General features: G+C 35.2%; 1 protein-coding gene across 4 annotated transcripts in view; it reads left to right on the forward strand.

The window, feature by feature from the left end:
• The window catches only part of MYO6 (myosin VI), a 107,642-nt gene that overhangs the window by 75,926 nt on the left and 14,731 nt on the right, over window positions 1–16,985 (forward strand). For all 4 annotated transcript variants that reach the window (XM_017825734.1, XM_017825742.1, XM_017825750.1 and 1 more), the window contains exons 19-28: window positions 2,404–2,442; window positions 4,092–4,185; window positions 6,195–6,325; window positions 6,458–6,535; window positions 7,436–7,565; window positions 9,477–9,567; window positions 10,717–10,867; window positions 12,226–12,434; window positions 12,809–12,887; window positions 13,783–13,943. In XM_017825734.1, the coding sequence (XP_017681223.1) occupies window positions 2,404–2,442; window positions 4,092–4,185; window positions 6,195–6,325; window positions 6,458–6,535; window positions 7,436–7,565; window positions 9,477–9,567; window positions 10,717–10,867; window positions 12,226–12,434; window positions 12,809–12,887; window positions 13,783–13,943 (1,163 nt within the window). The remainder of the gene's footprint in view (window positions 1–2,403; window positions 2,443–4,091; window positions 4,186–6,194; window positions 6,326–6,457; window positions 6,536–7,435; window positions 7,566–9,476; window positions 9,568–10,716; window positions 10,868–12,225; window positions 12,435–12,808; window positions 12,888–13,782; window positions 13,944–16,985) is intronic.

Genomic DNA, 16,985 nt, shown 5'->3' on the forward strand with positions numbered 1-16,985 from the left:
AGAACAGGAAGGACAGGTAGCAGCACACTGCTTCAGGTCTATACTGTGTTTTATGACTATTGTATTGTAGTGAGCACCAAGTTATTGGTCAGTCTGACAAAGGGTATTCTCTTTATGACCTTCTGGAGATGTGTTGTCATGTAGCCAGAAGTAAAATTTTCATGGGGCAGGAAGAGTAGGAGACAGAGCCTGACTTGTAAGGTAGTGGTTTTGGCATTTAACTGGGAATTGGGTAGCCTGCTCTCCTGAGTTTTGCTCTGATGATTATTTCCTCCTCCTTCTTATTCTGCAGTGGTTGTAGAATTAAACGGTAACAATTGGTTTAATATAAAATACATGACCAGAAGGCAGACTGAAAAATTACATGCAGATAATCCATGTCCTGAGCAAACCCTGCAGCCATGAGTCTGTTGTAGGTGAAGGTGAGATTAACTATTTTTTAGAACCGCATTTTTAAAATGAAACCAACTGTGGGATCTTTTGAGAGTTTCCACTTTCTTCCATCTGGATTTTCAGCTTCTCTCAGATTTAGCACCCCACGTCCAGTAGATATGGACTTCTGTATGTTACCAGTGCCCAAGGAGAACTGAATTAGAAAGGGAGACATTTTTAAAATTAAGCAGCAATTGAGTGGGGAACTTTTGGGACTGACCTTTGAAAATTGGTGTTCACCTCTGCACCTAGAACATAACTAAAGTCCTCTTTGGATCTGGCCCATCAGTCTATAATTCTTTCAATGTTTTCAAGTTTCATGGCATTTTGAATGTATGTGTTACTTCCAGTAATTCATTTAGTGTTACCTTCCCAGACACAGCATGTGATGCTGATGAACACTAATAGCCTTGAAAATTTCACTTCAGATGACATCAAAATAAGTTCTCTTATCTTACTAGCTACTTCTTCTCTTTTAAGAATAAAAATTCTTAGTGCGTTAGTATGTAAGTCAGTCTTCTAAAATGAAAAATTCTTCTAATTATATCAATTATTAGATGATGTTGCAGGGACTTCTCTTTATGAAATCCTTCACATGTCCCTTCCTTATAACTAATTAAAATTAATTCTCATAAATCAGTTGAGGAAATAATGATTAATTCATCATCAGATCTATTAAAAAATCTTTGAAATTATTTTACCTTACTATGCTAATGATGAATTGAATCGTGACAATTCAAAGAGCAGTAGTTTTAGCAATATGTTTTACTTGTAAGCACATTTTATTAGAGAAATTTACTTGAGCATTGCTCTGGCTTATTTCTTGTCAAATCACAGAGTATAAGGAAGGGGTATTTTTCCTCAAGCAGAAATGTATTTTGTTGATGGAAATTAGGCTGTCCCTTTCAAAATCAGCTGTTTCTAACTTAAGAAAATATAATAATTATAATCAAGTTGAGATATAAAGAGTATGTGTAAGTGAGAACTGAGCAGGAGGTTATTAGTGTTTGTCATGCCTCTCGTGGCACTTCTCTCTTTCTAACCATATCCATGTTAAGTTAAAAAAATTCAAACCAATATTATCCACTGGGAGTACAACTGGCAGCTGTAGAATATAATTGAAAGATCTGCTTAAAAAGAAAGTCAAAAGTCAAATCATTTCAATTTTGCTTTCAGTACAGAAAATTAAGAATATGTTAGGACATACTGAATTTGTCTTCCTACAGTCTATATACTTAAAGCTTGCTAGTAAACTAGAAAGGCTGACACAGCAGTAATCTATGTGGCAAAACAGACACATCTCTAAAGTAAAGATATTGCTGTTTTCCTGGTGTGGTTTTGGAATATTTGAAATCCCTACCAATTACTTTCAAAAGCAACTGTAAGTTGTTTTCCCTGATAGCCTTAAGTCTTTGGTTATCTTGAAGACTCGCCCTCAGATAATAGTAGGACTGCAGTCTTTTCTCATCATAGTTTGTTAAATGCAGCCTCAGTAAATGCGATTTTAAAATTGTAGTTTATTGTCATCAACAGAAAATTGGAAAGTTGGAAGTTTGGAAATAAAAATAGATTATTGCAGGTAAATGTTGACTTAGCTTGAAAAAAACCCACAAGAAAACTCTGAGAATATGTTTTCTGTGTTAATTATTTAACATACAAATATATGCTTGTTATAGATGAAAGTCGTTATTTCTTTTATTTTCTCAAATGGACTCACATGTTTCTTTGATAACGATGTTGTAATAAGTAACTAGTCCATACAGTATTGTACAATTAAACACAACCAGTTTCCTCAGGACCATTCATGCACACTTGCATGATTTTGTCTGTTAAAATTTGTGAATGTTTGGTTTATCAATTCTGTCGTAATAACAATGACTATGCATGCAGTAATGCTATACTTCTATTTGGTGTGTGTATTTCTGTAGTTGCCATGGTTAAGGCTCTTGAAATACCTGTTTTCTTTTACAGACTCAGTTAAATTTGCTTCTTGAGAAGCTTCACAGTACTGTAAGTATATATACAGATGAAGGTTCATAATTTTTCTCAATATGGCTTCCAGTAAGTGTGATTAGTAATTGCTTTAGAGTTTGCAGCTTTATGGCACTTTTGAAAGGTCTTCCTGTGCATGTGATGGTTGTTGATTTACTTGAAAAAAAACCCCAAACTACATCACCTTTAAAAAAGTTCTCGTAGAGTGAAGGTTACACAATTTGAGTAAACAAGATGAAATCTATCCGGGCTGCAATCACCTTTTTTGTTATTTTTACTTCTTTCCATTCATTGGTTAACACTGATTACTAATTTGCAGAAAATTTAGAAATGTTATTTAAAAGTAAGGCAGATGATTATTATTAAGTACTGTTTTCAGATTCCATAAAGCTATTAAAAGTAAAATTTTTCATTTCACAGGTGGTCAAAGAAACTTAGTCCCCTAATGAGTATTTGTTAATTTAGCAGATGTATTTACATAGCTTGTGAAATTCTCCATGTAGTTCAACATGCCCATTTTCTTGTGGAACTTGGAGTTGTAGGCACACAGTCTTGTTTCTCTGAACCACGTGTTCTAACCAATTTTATATACAAGGTTACGCTTTGTCAAAAAAAGAAAAAGGGGGGAAAACCAAGTGGAACAAAGGGATCAGGTGCTGGAGTGTAGCCAACATATAAGATTTTACTGTAGTCATGCGGCTGGTCTGAAAGATGATATCTTTCACACAAAACACTCTGGAACTGACACACAGTCCAGGGAAAAAGTGTGTGGCCAGGCTTGCTGTACTCTTGAGTTTAGCTAACCCATGACTGAGGAGGTATTGTTGACCTAGAGCTCCCTTGAAGATATTCTCTCACTCTCAGCTGAGAGATGGAAAAAAGAGAGAAGACGCTGCAAACCAGGATTAATACTATGTTTTCACAGTCCCAATTTTGTTTTAGTATATAAAGGTTATCATTAGTGGTCACCTGTTCCAGGAAAACCTGGATAATTGGATGGTCCTTTGCAAAAACATCATCCTTTATGAATGTGAAATGATCAGAGAAAGCAGTGGTCAAAATTGTAGAGGTGGAACACATGGTCATAAGAGAGAAGCAGACTGAAACAACATTGGGGAAGGGAGACTGAAGCTGTGAGCCAAAGGAAGTTGTAAAAAGTAGAAGTTAAGGAAGGTCAAGTTCATCTGGCATCATTCTGATGTCAGGAGTCTGGTGGCGTGTTCACTGATGTGAATTCTGAAGGACTGAGGCATTTAAGTGATTTGACTGTAGAAGATAACGAAGGTAGTAAAATCTAGACCGATAAATCATAATTAGATTGTATTAATGTGAGGAAGAACATTGTTGAGTGAAAACTTGGCAAAATTGAGGATCCAATTAATAGCTTTAGCATTGAGATCAGTTACATCAATTAACTGGTTTAGACCAAGGCTACAGTGCAAAACTGATATATGAAAGAAAAAGAATGGGGGTTTGGACTAGATGATCTTCTAAACTCCATTCCAACCCTTCGACATTCTGTGGTTCAATGATAATGTCGACATTTCTCTTTTAGAATATTATTATTTTGTGTCTTTTTTTCCCACCCATAAGTGTTAAATGATTAACTGTTATTTTAGGAGTTTTAAAAATGTTTAGATTCTGCTAACTTCTTGTTTTGGTTATAGGGGTCTAGCTTTATTCGCTGTATCAAACCTAATTTAAAGATGACAAGTCATCATTTTGAAGGAGGACAGATCCTCTCTCAGCTTCAGTGTTCAGGTAATATATGCCTCTCATATTTTTTCCCTGTGTTTTTTACCTTGGGCAGTACAGATTAATCTAAGTTTGAAATATGTGAAATGAAAGCAATATTTCCTTGCTTGAATTGCTGTTTTCTAGAAGGCAGGTTATTTATGCCTTATGTGGAGTTATTTAGATTCTTAGTAACTTAGCACTCATTTTAGCCAATAGAACTCTAGAAATTAATCATCTGAAGTGCCATAAGGTCTCTTCTTTGCAAGAGTTGATGTAATTTCCATTGACTGTTTTTATTATAATTAGAGGTCAAGCACCACGTGCATATGTAAGAAGCCATGTAGCTGTACATTGGTACATAAATTTGGATTTCCTGACCTGGAGCTGAATTCCATCTCTATGTGTTGCCCACAGTGTTAATAGGGCAGTAGTTCAGCCTGGAACAATAGCATTGTTTTAAATTACTGGGACAGCTGAAGTGTGAGAAACTCCTGTGTGCATTTAAAGGCAGTCATTGTTAGCTGAGATATTTAATAATTGAAGCACACCTGTTTTCTTTTATAGATTTTATAGATACTATGATAGAGTTTAATCATATTGGTTTAGTTTTTCAAAATGTCTTTATGTCTCTATTCATTTGATTTGAAGCTGAACATGCAACACAGACATTTCAGTTTAGTCTTTCGTGTTGCTTTGTATACTGAAGATAGTAATGCTCCATCTTCATTACTCTTGAAATGCTAGATGCTTTCCAAATTTACAGCTTTATTTTCAAGAGTGAGTATTAGCAGTTTTGCTCATGCCCCACTGAACAGTGGAAGTAACTGCTTGCTTGGGAATTCTTGTGATGGCATTTTCATTCTTTATAGGGTGTTTGTTCAACAAAGCACTTCGATATATTTTTCCCTTTTCTGTATTTTTGTACTTTCAGTAGTTTTCAGTTGATGTTTTGAGAAGCTGACATATTTCACATGTAATTTTATCATAACAAAAGCTTAACAACTTTTCAGTACTTAAGTGTTCCATTAACATCATTAGTAGCAGATTTCTTCAGGTTAATAGCATTTGGCATGAGAGGAAGAATTAGCAAATTACCTCCTCTCCCCAACAACAACTGTGGCGCTTTACAGTAGTCTTACAAGCTCAGTTGTCTATGCTTTCTTTGCAACAGTAAATGAAGCTTAATCTAGTAACTCAAAGTCATAGCATGGTAATGTTAAAATACCAAGATGTAATGTTATAAAATCTTTTTTGAAAAAGACTTTGTTTAAACAATCAAATTTCAATTGAAAGCAAATATGCAAAAGTTTAGGTTGTAAGACAACAACCATAAGTTAAGGGCTAACTTGAAAAACTTATGTGCAGCCTCTGTTGGTAGGGTTATGAAAAACAGTGGGCAAAAACTGGCATGGCCTGTGCTGCCTTAATTATTTTGAGTTTTTTACTGACTGTGTCTGGGCGTTACTGATGTCCTCCTTGCAGCCAAAATGTAGTAACATTATTCAGGACATTAAAGTTTCATCTTAGCAGCTGATACCTCTTATTTTAAGTACAGCAAATGTTCTAGCACTGCATATGCATTTGTTGTTGCATCTGCACAACATCTCACAAATACCACTGACATCATGAAAATAAAAGTCTGGTTGGACATTATTCGGTGGGGGGCTTTTTATTTCGCTTTGTTTGGTTTTTTATCCCTTTAAAAATGAAAATGTCAAGTCTGCTGAAAAAGAAAAGAAAATTTAGAAGAAATATTAGAAAAATATTCCTCTTCATGATTGAGTGTTACTTGCCTCTCAAATAGGGAGAAAATTGTATGGGTTCTTCTCATCTGTTCAGTGTTAACTTTTTGTGACTGATCACAGTATCAAAAAATGTTAGAGGCTGGATCAAGTCTCAACTGAACTTTGTGGTTTAGTCTCTGGACAATGTCTTTGAGGCGTATGTTATAAACTACTTGTTATCATAAAATTAGGTGCTTACTTTCCATGTTACTAACGCGAGCTTTTGTGCATGTGTTTCTGTGAATCTAGGGATGGTGTCAGTTCTGGATTTAATGCAAGGTGGTTTCCCTTCACGAGCTTCATTTCATGAATTATATAATATGTACAAGAAATACTTGCCTGAAAAATTGGCTCGACTGGACCCTAGGCTTTTTTGCAAAGTAAGAAATAAATAATTCTTCTGTATCAGCCAGGAGAGAAAATGTATTGTGGGGTTGTTTTTTGTGTTTTTTGAATTTTCTTGTCTTTTTTAAAGGGGCAAAATATAATCCTTTCTGTTTTCTGTGTTTTAGGCACTATTTAAAGCCTTGGGACTGAATGAAAATGATTACAAATTTGGGCTAACCAAGGTGTTTTTTAGACCTGGCAAGGTAATCTTTTTCTTAGAGTTCATGAATGTGAATCTTAAAATAATTTCAGTTGGAAGGGACCTTTGAAGGTGATGTTGTTCAACACATTCCTAAAAGTGTGGCCAACCTAAATAAGACTGCCCAGGATTTTTGTAAATATTGTTCATTTTCTATGAAAAAGCCCCTGAATATTAGTACTGATACAATTGTTTTTATAGTCTTGCTGCTGCTGCTGTATTTCTAATGCACTGTTTGTATTCCCAGACTTATGTTGACTATTAAAAAGTCAGAACAAAGAAGAAATATTTTCTAGTAAAATCTATTTATAGCTGAAATCTCTTTCTGTGATTCTGAGCATTGCTACTGCTATGCAGAGAAAGGAGATGAAGTAGGGATCTGTTGTGATTAGAAAGGAAAATTATTGTACTCCCAGAAGAATGTTCTTACTATCAAAATTACTAAAAAGCAGAAATGCAGGATTTTTAGAAAAGGTTGCCTTCAGCAGGACTCTTATACAAAGGTTAAAAATTGGGAAGTGCTTTCAGGGTTTAGTTTTTCCCCAGATAGACAATTAGATGTGTCCTGAAGTTGTGGAAGGCTAGAGTAAGTTTTCAGGATGTAGCAAAACAATTGATTTTTTGGCAATAAATATTTTTAGTGATTAGTAAATCGTTGCATTATTCAAAATGCCAAGTGTTGGACATCAATAAAACAAACAAAAACCCTACAGTTGTCATTTCTGTTATCGTTAAACAATAAAGTGATGTCAGATACATCTGCTCACTTTCAGTAATTGAAAGCTGATATAATGACGACGTACAATTTATGTTAAAAATATTTTAACTTTTTAATTAAGCATGATCTTAAATAACAATGTCTAACACTCTCTGTTCTCCTAATTTTACAACAACTATTGTATAGTTTGCAGAGTTCGATCAGATAATGAAGTCTGATCCGGATCACTTGGCAGAGCTGGTTAAACGAGTGAATCGCTGGCTTATCTGCAGTCGTTGGAAAAAAGTTCAATGGTGTTCTCTCTCAGTGATTAAGTGTACGTATTTTATGTTTTATTAAATCAAAATGTTTCTTAAAAAGACAGAAAAACAATTATTATCACCTTGAAATGTGGCCAAGGACACATATAGCAGATGGTTACATATGGAAGTCCAATCGATGATTTCAAAGCTGGTGAGAGTTTCCTTTTTTTTTGTGCTTTGTGTTAGGTACTTACAGGGGGGTTACAGCCGAGTTTGTACGAAGTGGGGCATACAGCCCACCACCAGTCTCCCATGTCCAGTCTGCTTGGGTGCTTACCAAAGCCTGGGTAAACACTCTCACATAAATAACCAGCTACGACAGGTCTTGCCAGGAAGAGTGTTCCGTATCATCAGGAAAGAGGAGTGGTTCCACCCTTAGCTGGCAACATAGAGTCACTTGGTTCTGGGAAGTGCCTACACAGAGGTTGTCATCTCCAGACAGAAACGGCATGTTTGAAAGTGTTGATGTGAACTACAGGACAAACATCTCCACTCCAGCAATTACTGCTCATCAGCAAATTAGTCCCTGTCACTGTTGATATGCAGTTTCCAAGTTCTTGGCCTGCCCAGTTTATAGAATCATAGAATGGCCTGGATTGGAAGGGACCTCGAAGATCATCTAGTTCCAACCCCCCTGCCACGGACAGGGACACATCCCACTAGACCATCCAACCTGGCCTTGAAGTTTACTGTGCAGAGTAGCAATGAAGTGGTGTGGAACAGAGATTTGTGCTTGTGGTGTACTTCAGTTAAGATGTGTGGGAGATGTGGAGAGATCTGATGCAGAACGTCAGCAATCTATAATAACACAGAGGGTGAAAAGTATGCATTAAAATGGGGAAGAAAAGCAAAAAGACCTCATGCCAGTGCACACACAGCTTTGCATTTGGACTGGCACAGTCACACTTCTCATCTGTCACTGGTCGGCTATTATTTTTTGCTGCTCATAGTGGTGGAAATAGAATTTATGAATTCTTAACATATATGTTTAAGACATCAGAAATTGTAACAGTAAAATCTTTTGTGTTTAGAAATTAATTCCATTTAGTCTGTTTTTCAGAAAGACGGGACAAAGTTTGTCACTGTGTCCAAAAAGTAGAAACTTTTTGCGAAATAATATTTATGTATCTTACTTCTTTGTAATGTTTTATGGGAAATTAGAAGCTAAGTTTTTTTTCCAGAATAAAGCTGAAATAGATATACAAGAAGTAGAGTGCAGCTTTGTGACCACTGAAGTCTAATGGTTAAATATACTGTGTTCACAAACTCTGTGCTCAGCAGATGACTAAAGGCAACGTGGATCCTTATATTTCCTTTAATCCTTATATTTCCTTTAATAGATATATAGAAACTGCATTTATTGTTACACTTCTAAAATACTCAGCACATGTGCACGTGCCCTGTGCCTTGATTCTCTATTTAACTTGTCTCCTGGTCGCAGTCATTTGAGTCTTTAGATGAAGTCTGTATTAGAACAACAGCTAGAGGTTTTGTTTCATGGGGCTTTTTTTCATTCTGGTGTTGTAGAGAAATGCTCTGCAAAGTTGCAGCCACTTTATTATCTCTAGCAGATACTGGCTTGATTACTGTTCAACACAGCACTTCAACTTAAGTGTTTCCTGCTTGCTAGATCCCATGACTTTTAACAGAGATTGCTAATGTTTATGAAACTGGAGGGAGGTGATGGTGCATGTGTGTGTGCACATGTGCTTCATTGTTCCTGTCTGTTTTGGGTGGGAGCCTCTATGTCTGGCCCAAGATTGTTAATTCTGCTGTCCACTTTGTCTTAAATGTTGTGGTTCCAATATAGAACGAGCTCTCAAACACATGGAGCCTACATATGGTTTTGAGCTATGAAACGTGTAATATAGGAGTCATGTTAAATTGTATAAAACATTGAGACGATATCTTCTGTGTCTTTACAGTGACAAATAAGATAAAATATCGAGCCTGTGCCTGCATTAAAATACAAAAGACTATTCGTATGTGGCTTTGCAAGAGAAAGCACAAACCACGGTAAGAAGATATTCCTTGGCTGAAGAAAATAGGTTTTAAATAATATTCTCTTGTGACTGTAAAAAGCAGAGATTTACTATTGAAGGAGACCTTAAGAATTTCTGTGTTCTCTTTCCCAAGGATCAATAGACTAAATCCGAACCTTTCCTAAGAGATGTTTATATAGCTCTTTGCTCATAAAATCCTTCAGGGGCAGCCTAGTTTTAAGAAATCCTTCTTTTAAGTCTGTCTAAATGAATTTTAAGCTCATTAATTTTTATCCTTTACCCATTCTTTTTTTAACTTAGAAATAATTTTGTTTTACCTTTCTTGTCTCCTCTTGAAATTAAATAATTCCATTAGCTGACTGCATGGAATACTAATGGAAAAAACACTTCGGTCATTAAGTTCTGCTGACATCTTTATGTTGTTTGATAGAGATCCAACTCTGTTCTTCAGTAGTGGGCTTCTTATAGAATTTTTTCCTTTACATCCTTTAAAAGTCATATTTCATTTTGAACCTTGGCATTTCTGACCATTTTCCTTTATTTTAAGCTGTTTGGTACTCTTTAATTAATTGATTTAGTTTCTACTTTTTATATGTTTTTTGTGATTCTGAGTTCCGTGATGTCTGTTTCGGAAGACTGTCTGTAGAGTTGTAACTTCTGTGCATATCCTTCAACAGTTTCTTAAAAAAACTCCCAAGTTTCCTGGATTTCCAGTTTTCCTGGATTCCTCCCTAGCCTTGTTTTTTCACTCCTATGGGGTCTAATGACTGTGTTCCCTGCTGTGTTGTTAAATTTTATCTGTTTCAGTCCCATTAGCTTTTTGAGTTAAGTGGCACTACTCAGCCTTTATCCACTTCAGTCAAAATTCTTTAGTGAACTAAGGATTTAATACTGGGGGAAAAAAGAAAACGAAACCAACATTAATTCTCAAAATAAAAAGGCTTTTTTCTATTTTGAGTCATTGACTACTAGTCACTTTTAGTTGCTTTGTGCAAAAGGCTACATTAATTAGTTACTTGATGTGATAATGTTTGAATTTCAAAAAAGAGGGTGAGTTTTGTCAGAAGGCATAATTTGTCTGCCATCTTCCTCTTCTGAGTGAGTGATTAGTGGTAGTTCTAAAAACATCTCAAGATACAAATAAACTGCCCTTCCTTCACAGCATTGATGGCCTGATAAAAGTGCGTACACTGAAGAAGAGACTTGATAAATTCAATGAAGTAGTAAGTGCCCTGAAGGAGGGAAAAGCAGAGACAAGCAAGCAGGTCAAGGAGCTGGAGTATTCTATTGATGCATTAATGAACAAAATTAAGGTATGTGATAATAAGGAGAGAAATAGTTTCTTATCACTGGAATCTTTAAAAAACTTCACCTTAAGTAGAAGGCCAATGCATTTTTCTTTAATAGAAAAGGTACTTTACTATAGTGGTCTTAATTTTCATTCACTGGATAAATCCTGTTTAAAATTATTTGTGAATGTAACGTAAGTGAATCCTGAAACTAGGTCTATATGTCTATACTTTGGTATTATTATCTGTGTTTCAAAATGGGCACTGAAGAATTTAAAGCAAAAATGCATGTCGATATTATGAGAAGTTTTGTCAATAATTTGCTTATTGCTTTTATTATTGGAATAATGCATATTAACAATATTTTAACTTCATCAGGGCTGAAACAGACAAGCCTTTGTCACAGGATAAAGAGATTTCTGTTCCAGTTAAGAGGTTTTTCAGACTTGGTAGTAAAGAAAATTCAGCTCACTGATTATGCTTCAGGGTCTATAGTTCTCAGTTCCATACCACAGAAGTAAAAGACGAAATGAAAGCACACTGGCATTTCTTAATGTTAGAAAAAATTGGGTTTGTTGAATTCTTGTTTCATGCAATATTACAGCTTCCTTAGTGTACCATATTAAGATCTTTTTTATTTAAAATCACAGTTGAAAAGATGGTAGAGTTAACCTGTCAACTTAGAGTTCTCTTTTCTAATAAAAATAATATAATTTGATTATTGCCATGATACACCCTCAGAAAAGGTCAGCAAACATCCCATATTGCAGTTTTATTAGTATGATGTGAATTGTAAAATGAAATTAAATTGTAGCTATCAATTAGGTTGGAAAATGTATGTAGCAAAGGCTATTTTTTAGAGTATTTTCAACCTGTCATTTGCTACTAATGCCTTTTTCTAGAAAGATAGTCACAGCATGGCCCAGTATTTTTTCTGAGTGCTAGCAGAAGTAGTGAGAAAAATATTATATTCTATGACATAAAAGGCAGAGCTGTAGATAACCACTATAGCAGATAAGAACACAATGCAAAATGGACATGGACAGGCCTTAGTTTTCATCCTAGCATGGTAACAATTAATTTCTGTTGCTTAAAACTGCAAAATTTAAAATATGAAGGCATGTTTTAAAGAGAAGTCATGTTTAATTTCAGGGGTGAAAAGGAGATTACTTTTATGGTTTTACATGAGAGAGGACAATAATGAATCCTCAGGATTTCAGAAAGAAAGAGAAAAATGGACTCAAGCTTCCCCACCCTGACATGTATATATATATTTTATTATAGTGCTCAGTGTTCTCATTTCACTTAATATTATTTCAATAGACATTTTTAAAAGCAAAGTATAAATGCAAAAGAATATAATCCCCTTATTATTTTTGCAGACCACTGTAATGACTAGAGAACAAATACAGAAAGAATATGATGCTTTAGTTAAAAGCTCAGAGCAGCTTCTGAGTGCACTGCAAAAGAAGAAGCAGCAAGAGGAGGAAGCAGAGAGGCTGCGACGCATCCAGGAGGAAATGGAAAAAGAAAGAAAGAGACGTGAAGAGGAAGAACAGAAACGAAGGAAGGAAGAAGAAGAAAGACGTCTGTGAGTCACGAATAAGTTGCTGGTTATAGAATGAGGGAAAGGCTTTTTAATGAGGTTGTTTTTAATAGCTGTACACGTAGAAAGTTACTTGGATTGTATTCCTGGTGTGCTGTGCAGTGTGGAAATGTTTCCTTTCCCAGTGAATTATAAGGCAAGTGTTAGAATAGCGAATGGAAGAGATGATATGATGTAGCTGCAAATACAGATGAACTTGAAAAATGTCTTGACTTTACATGTAGTGCCCTGTTATCAGGACTGTACTGACGTCTGGATTACCATTCAGTTTTATGGAAGATACTTTCTATCTCTCACTATCTCATGTTCACTTGCATCATAACAACATGTTTTCATTTCCTTCTCTTCTTTTGTAATAGGAAATCTGATATTGAGGCAAAGAGAAAACTGGAAGAGGAAGAGAGGAAAAAGAGGGAAGATGAAGAAAAGCGTATTCAGGTTAATATTTTAGCTCTGTGTGGTTTTGGCTTTTTTTTGTTGTTGTTTGTGGTGGTTGTTTTGGGGTTGTTTGTTTGTTTTGTGTATTTATTTACTTATTTTTGAATCTTTTTTGCAGCTTAGGTTCTCCACTGAGTCTAATGGCTTAATTTTATAAATGCACATCTCAGTCATTCACCAGTGTTGCTTTAGTAGAAAATGTAAGGCAATAGTCATGAATAGGGCATCCAAAGACAGATCACCTATTTCTAGTTCACCTGCAGCTGTTGGTCTTCTGAGTAGAGGTGCATCTGTTTTTAAAGGGATTTGAAAGTTATTTTAAAGTTAAAAATACACAACACTGGAGAATTCTAGTTAAGCCTTTGAAGTTTTTGCAGATGTTCCATGTCAGCCAGGTTTGTCACTTTTACTGGAATTCACATCTGGATTCAGACCCATATGCAAAGCAGTGCCTATTGCAAAGTCCTGTAATGTCAAGTGCAGAATATCAATGAAGTACTGTTTTAGTGCTATGGAGGAGTACATTATAGTGCTCTGTATCATTTGAATTTTAATGATTCTAAAAACTTTCGAAGACTACTTTTCATAATAGTGAACAAAAAGCTTAGTGTATTTTTTTTAATGAGTAATAATTATTTGGCACTTTATTTGAATAGATAATACAAGTGGTGGACAATAATTACTTGATAAACTATATGGAAACCAAGGTGCAATCTGTAGCAGTTTCATTTTTCTTGGGTCAAACAGAATACTGATGCTGTTAATTTTTCAGTTCTGTAAATTTTGCACATTTTGAAAAGCTATTAATATACTACTTAGCATATTTTTCTAATATTACTTACGTAGCGTTTTGGTTTCAATTGGATAAGGTTAAAGATGTCTTTTTATAAAACAGGCTGAAATTGAAGCTCAGCTAGCTAGAGAACGAGAAGAGGAAACCCAGCACCAGGCAGTGCTTGAGCAGGAACGTCGTGACCACGAACTTGCAATGAGAATTGCCCAGAGTGAAGCAGAACTCATCAATGATGAGCCTCAGCTTGATTTAGGATTGCGCAGGTATGGGGTTAAGTAGTTACATTTTTCTCTCTCTCTTTTTTTTTTTTTTATTTTTACTTCTTCCTATCCTGATCCATTTGAGAAGACTACACTCTTGCTGGTTTTATGTATCTTTGTATTCAATAAATGGACCTCTTAAGTCAGTGTACTAGAATCTTTTTCAAATTAACTTGTGAAATTTGTTAGAAAGATTGCTTTTGCTTAAAGACTTTCTTCATTTTGCATCTTGCTACATCAGTAATTTTGTAGTTGCTTGTGAACATAATTGCAGTTCTCTTTCTCTTTTTGAGTTCTGACAAGGATGGCAATCAACTTAAATTCTGATTTTTATGACTCATTTAAAGTAGGGAATGGTATTTCTTCAGTGGTAAGTAGTAATAAAATACACCTTTTCTAGTACTTGATGATTTGGCTTGTACAGTGTTAATTTGGGGAGGGGATTTAAACAAGAATCCCTCTTTGAATGCAGAAATAATAATAATAATAGTTATTTCTGTGTCCTGACTGGTAAGTTTTTTAAGTGAATGAATATATCTAATATAGATGTATTTGAAAATTAAATACTGTATTAGTTTCGTTTTGTGTGAACTTTTGATGTGTCATAAGAATTGCTAGACTTTTGGTATAGAGATAGATACACATTACCTGTCTGCAAAGCAAGAGCTCTTCATGTGTAAAAGGTGCCTTACAAGCAACTTAGAAGTTCCAGTAAAGATGGTACTTACTGGTCAAATTGCATAAACATATCTATGAGCATGATCACATAATTGGTGACTTCATTAGTACTAGTCTGCTCAGTTTCTTGTTGAAAGAAGGACTGTGAGAAAATTCCGTGTTTCCATGGAATTTCAAGCTCCCAGATGTGTTTTCTTTGTTACCTAAATTTTATCTAGATGTATACTTTTTTTTTCTAAATAGCTGCATGCCTACTTGAGGTAGGTGGGTAATGTTTTTTGTCATGTACAATACTGATTTCTAGATGCTTCCAATAAAATCGTTGTTGTCTTGCCCTCAGTTATACAGTACCTGTCACCAATAAGACTAACATACTTAATGCATAGAATCATAAAATGGCTTGGGTTGGAAGGCGACCTTGAAGGTCATCTGGTTCCAATGCCCCTGCCATGGGCAGGGAAACCTTACACTAGACCAGGTTGCTCAAAGCCCCATCCAACCAGGCCTTGAACAGCTCCAGGGGTGGGGCATCCACAGCTTCCCTGCCCTGAAACAGAGCAGCCTGTTTCAGTGCCTCACGCCTTTCCCTGTTTGGATTTTGGTGCAATACTTTAAAGGTAAACACAAAGTCGCTCCAGTGTTGCAACCTGGCAGAGTTCTCTTAAATACGAAAAAAGGGAGGCAATAGACAAGAAGGGCTTAGAGAACTCAATAATTTTTCTGTCAGTGAACTTCTAATCTCCACAGTGTTTCCTGCTGCTCATGGGTGGTTTTAGTATTTGTCTTTCTTGTGTAATCCCAGAATGGATGATGAACTAACCATCATCATAACTCTTTATGACTGCCAGTTTCTCTCTGATGTGTAGCGGTAGGAGACTGAAGTCTCTTTTGGATGGTGGGAAAGTGCTGAATGGTCTGAACAAGTTAGCATAGCGATGTAAATGCTTTGATAATACACAAATCTAGAAAAAATAATAGATTTTTCTGCTTATGTGGGATTTCTTTTTGTCTCATTGGCGAATTTTTCCCCCTACTGTTTCTAAAGTCTACTTCAAATAGTTTTAAGCACGTTCAAAAATTGATTAGAATGCTTTCATTTTAATCTTTGATTTATTTTATTTTGGTTTGCTTAAAACCAAACTAAAACATTCCCCAGGCCCCAATGTCTTCTACTAGAATCAAAGGGTAGATTTTCACATAACTTCAGAAATTCGCTTAAATGTAGAAACTAGAGGAATTCTCTGAAATTAAAACTCTTTATTGGTTTGAACAAAATACTAACTTAATAACTAAACCATAAATTCTCAGAACTTATTTTAATTGATACCAATCAAAATTTTACTAGAGTCTGAGGAAGTTACATTAAGCCGTCTTCTGCATTTGAGACTTGCACATTAGCATATGATACACTCACTAAAAGCAACCTTTTCTGTTAAAGTTCTGCTGTAGTAAGATAAGGCATTTATCCCTTTGTACTAAATTCATGTAGTATACTCGTTCTATGCTGTTTTCACACAATTTTGTAAAAAATCTTTTCATGCTTACACATTGGTATGAATAAAAGGGTATTTTCTCTTGTATGGTGCTACCTGTGGAGTGAAAAGAGTAAGAACAAGGTGATTTTATATGTTTATTTTTAAGCAACATGTGGTACCTGTATGTTGTCATATTTGAAAATGAGTAGCCTCTACTTTATTCTTTGCTACCCAATACCTTGCAGCATTCATCATTAGTTTTTATAGATATTTAAAAGTACATAAGCATTAGCAGTTCCTTTAAAAAATATATTTGTTGGCTTCTGTCAAAGAAGAAAAGTTACTTTTCTGGCAGTAGATCCAGCATTTTTATTTGTGCTTATTCTGTGTGGGATATGCTGGACTTCTAGCTTCATCCAATTTTATTACTCATCCATAGTTTAAAAGGATGTGTAATAAGGGTTTTATGGCACCTAGGGGTAAATTAACAGCAGTACTTAGCACTTAAATAAAAAATAAGTTAAATAATAGATATTTTCATTCAACTGTGTAATGTTTTTAATTTATGCGACTTAGTGAAAGATACAGTATAGCATATGACACCAAAAGAAGCTAGTCACAGAGAAAGTGTTGCTAGACTATCTGTTCTGTGTGTTGAGTTGGAACAACCCAAAAAAGTTTTAATTTGTAGCATATTTAGTGCCACATATGTGCACCTGTAGGTTTCTTGTATGGCAGTTAAAACTCAGAGTCTTTTCTCAGGTTACATGAAGAAGCATCTGTCCTGTTCCCAGAGAAGCTGCACGAGGATTGCTGTTATTTCTTGTGATATGCTTATCCAAGAAAGAAATATATCAGTAGCATGGCTCAAAGTCTCTGATTTTGAAATGGT

This window comes from Lepidothrix coronata, unplaced genomic scaffold (assembly GCF_001604755.1).
Source record: "Lepidothrix coronata isolate B3197 unplaced genomic scaffold, Lepidothrix_coronata-1.0 Scaffold4, whole genome shotgun sequence".
In the NCBI taxonomy this organism is placed as follows: Eukaryota; Metazoa; Chordata; class Aves; order Passeriformes; family Pipridae; genus Lepidothrix; species Lepidothrix coronata.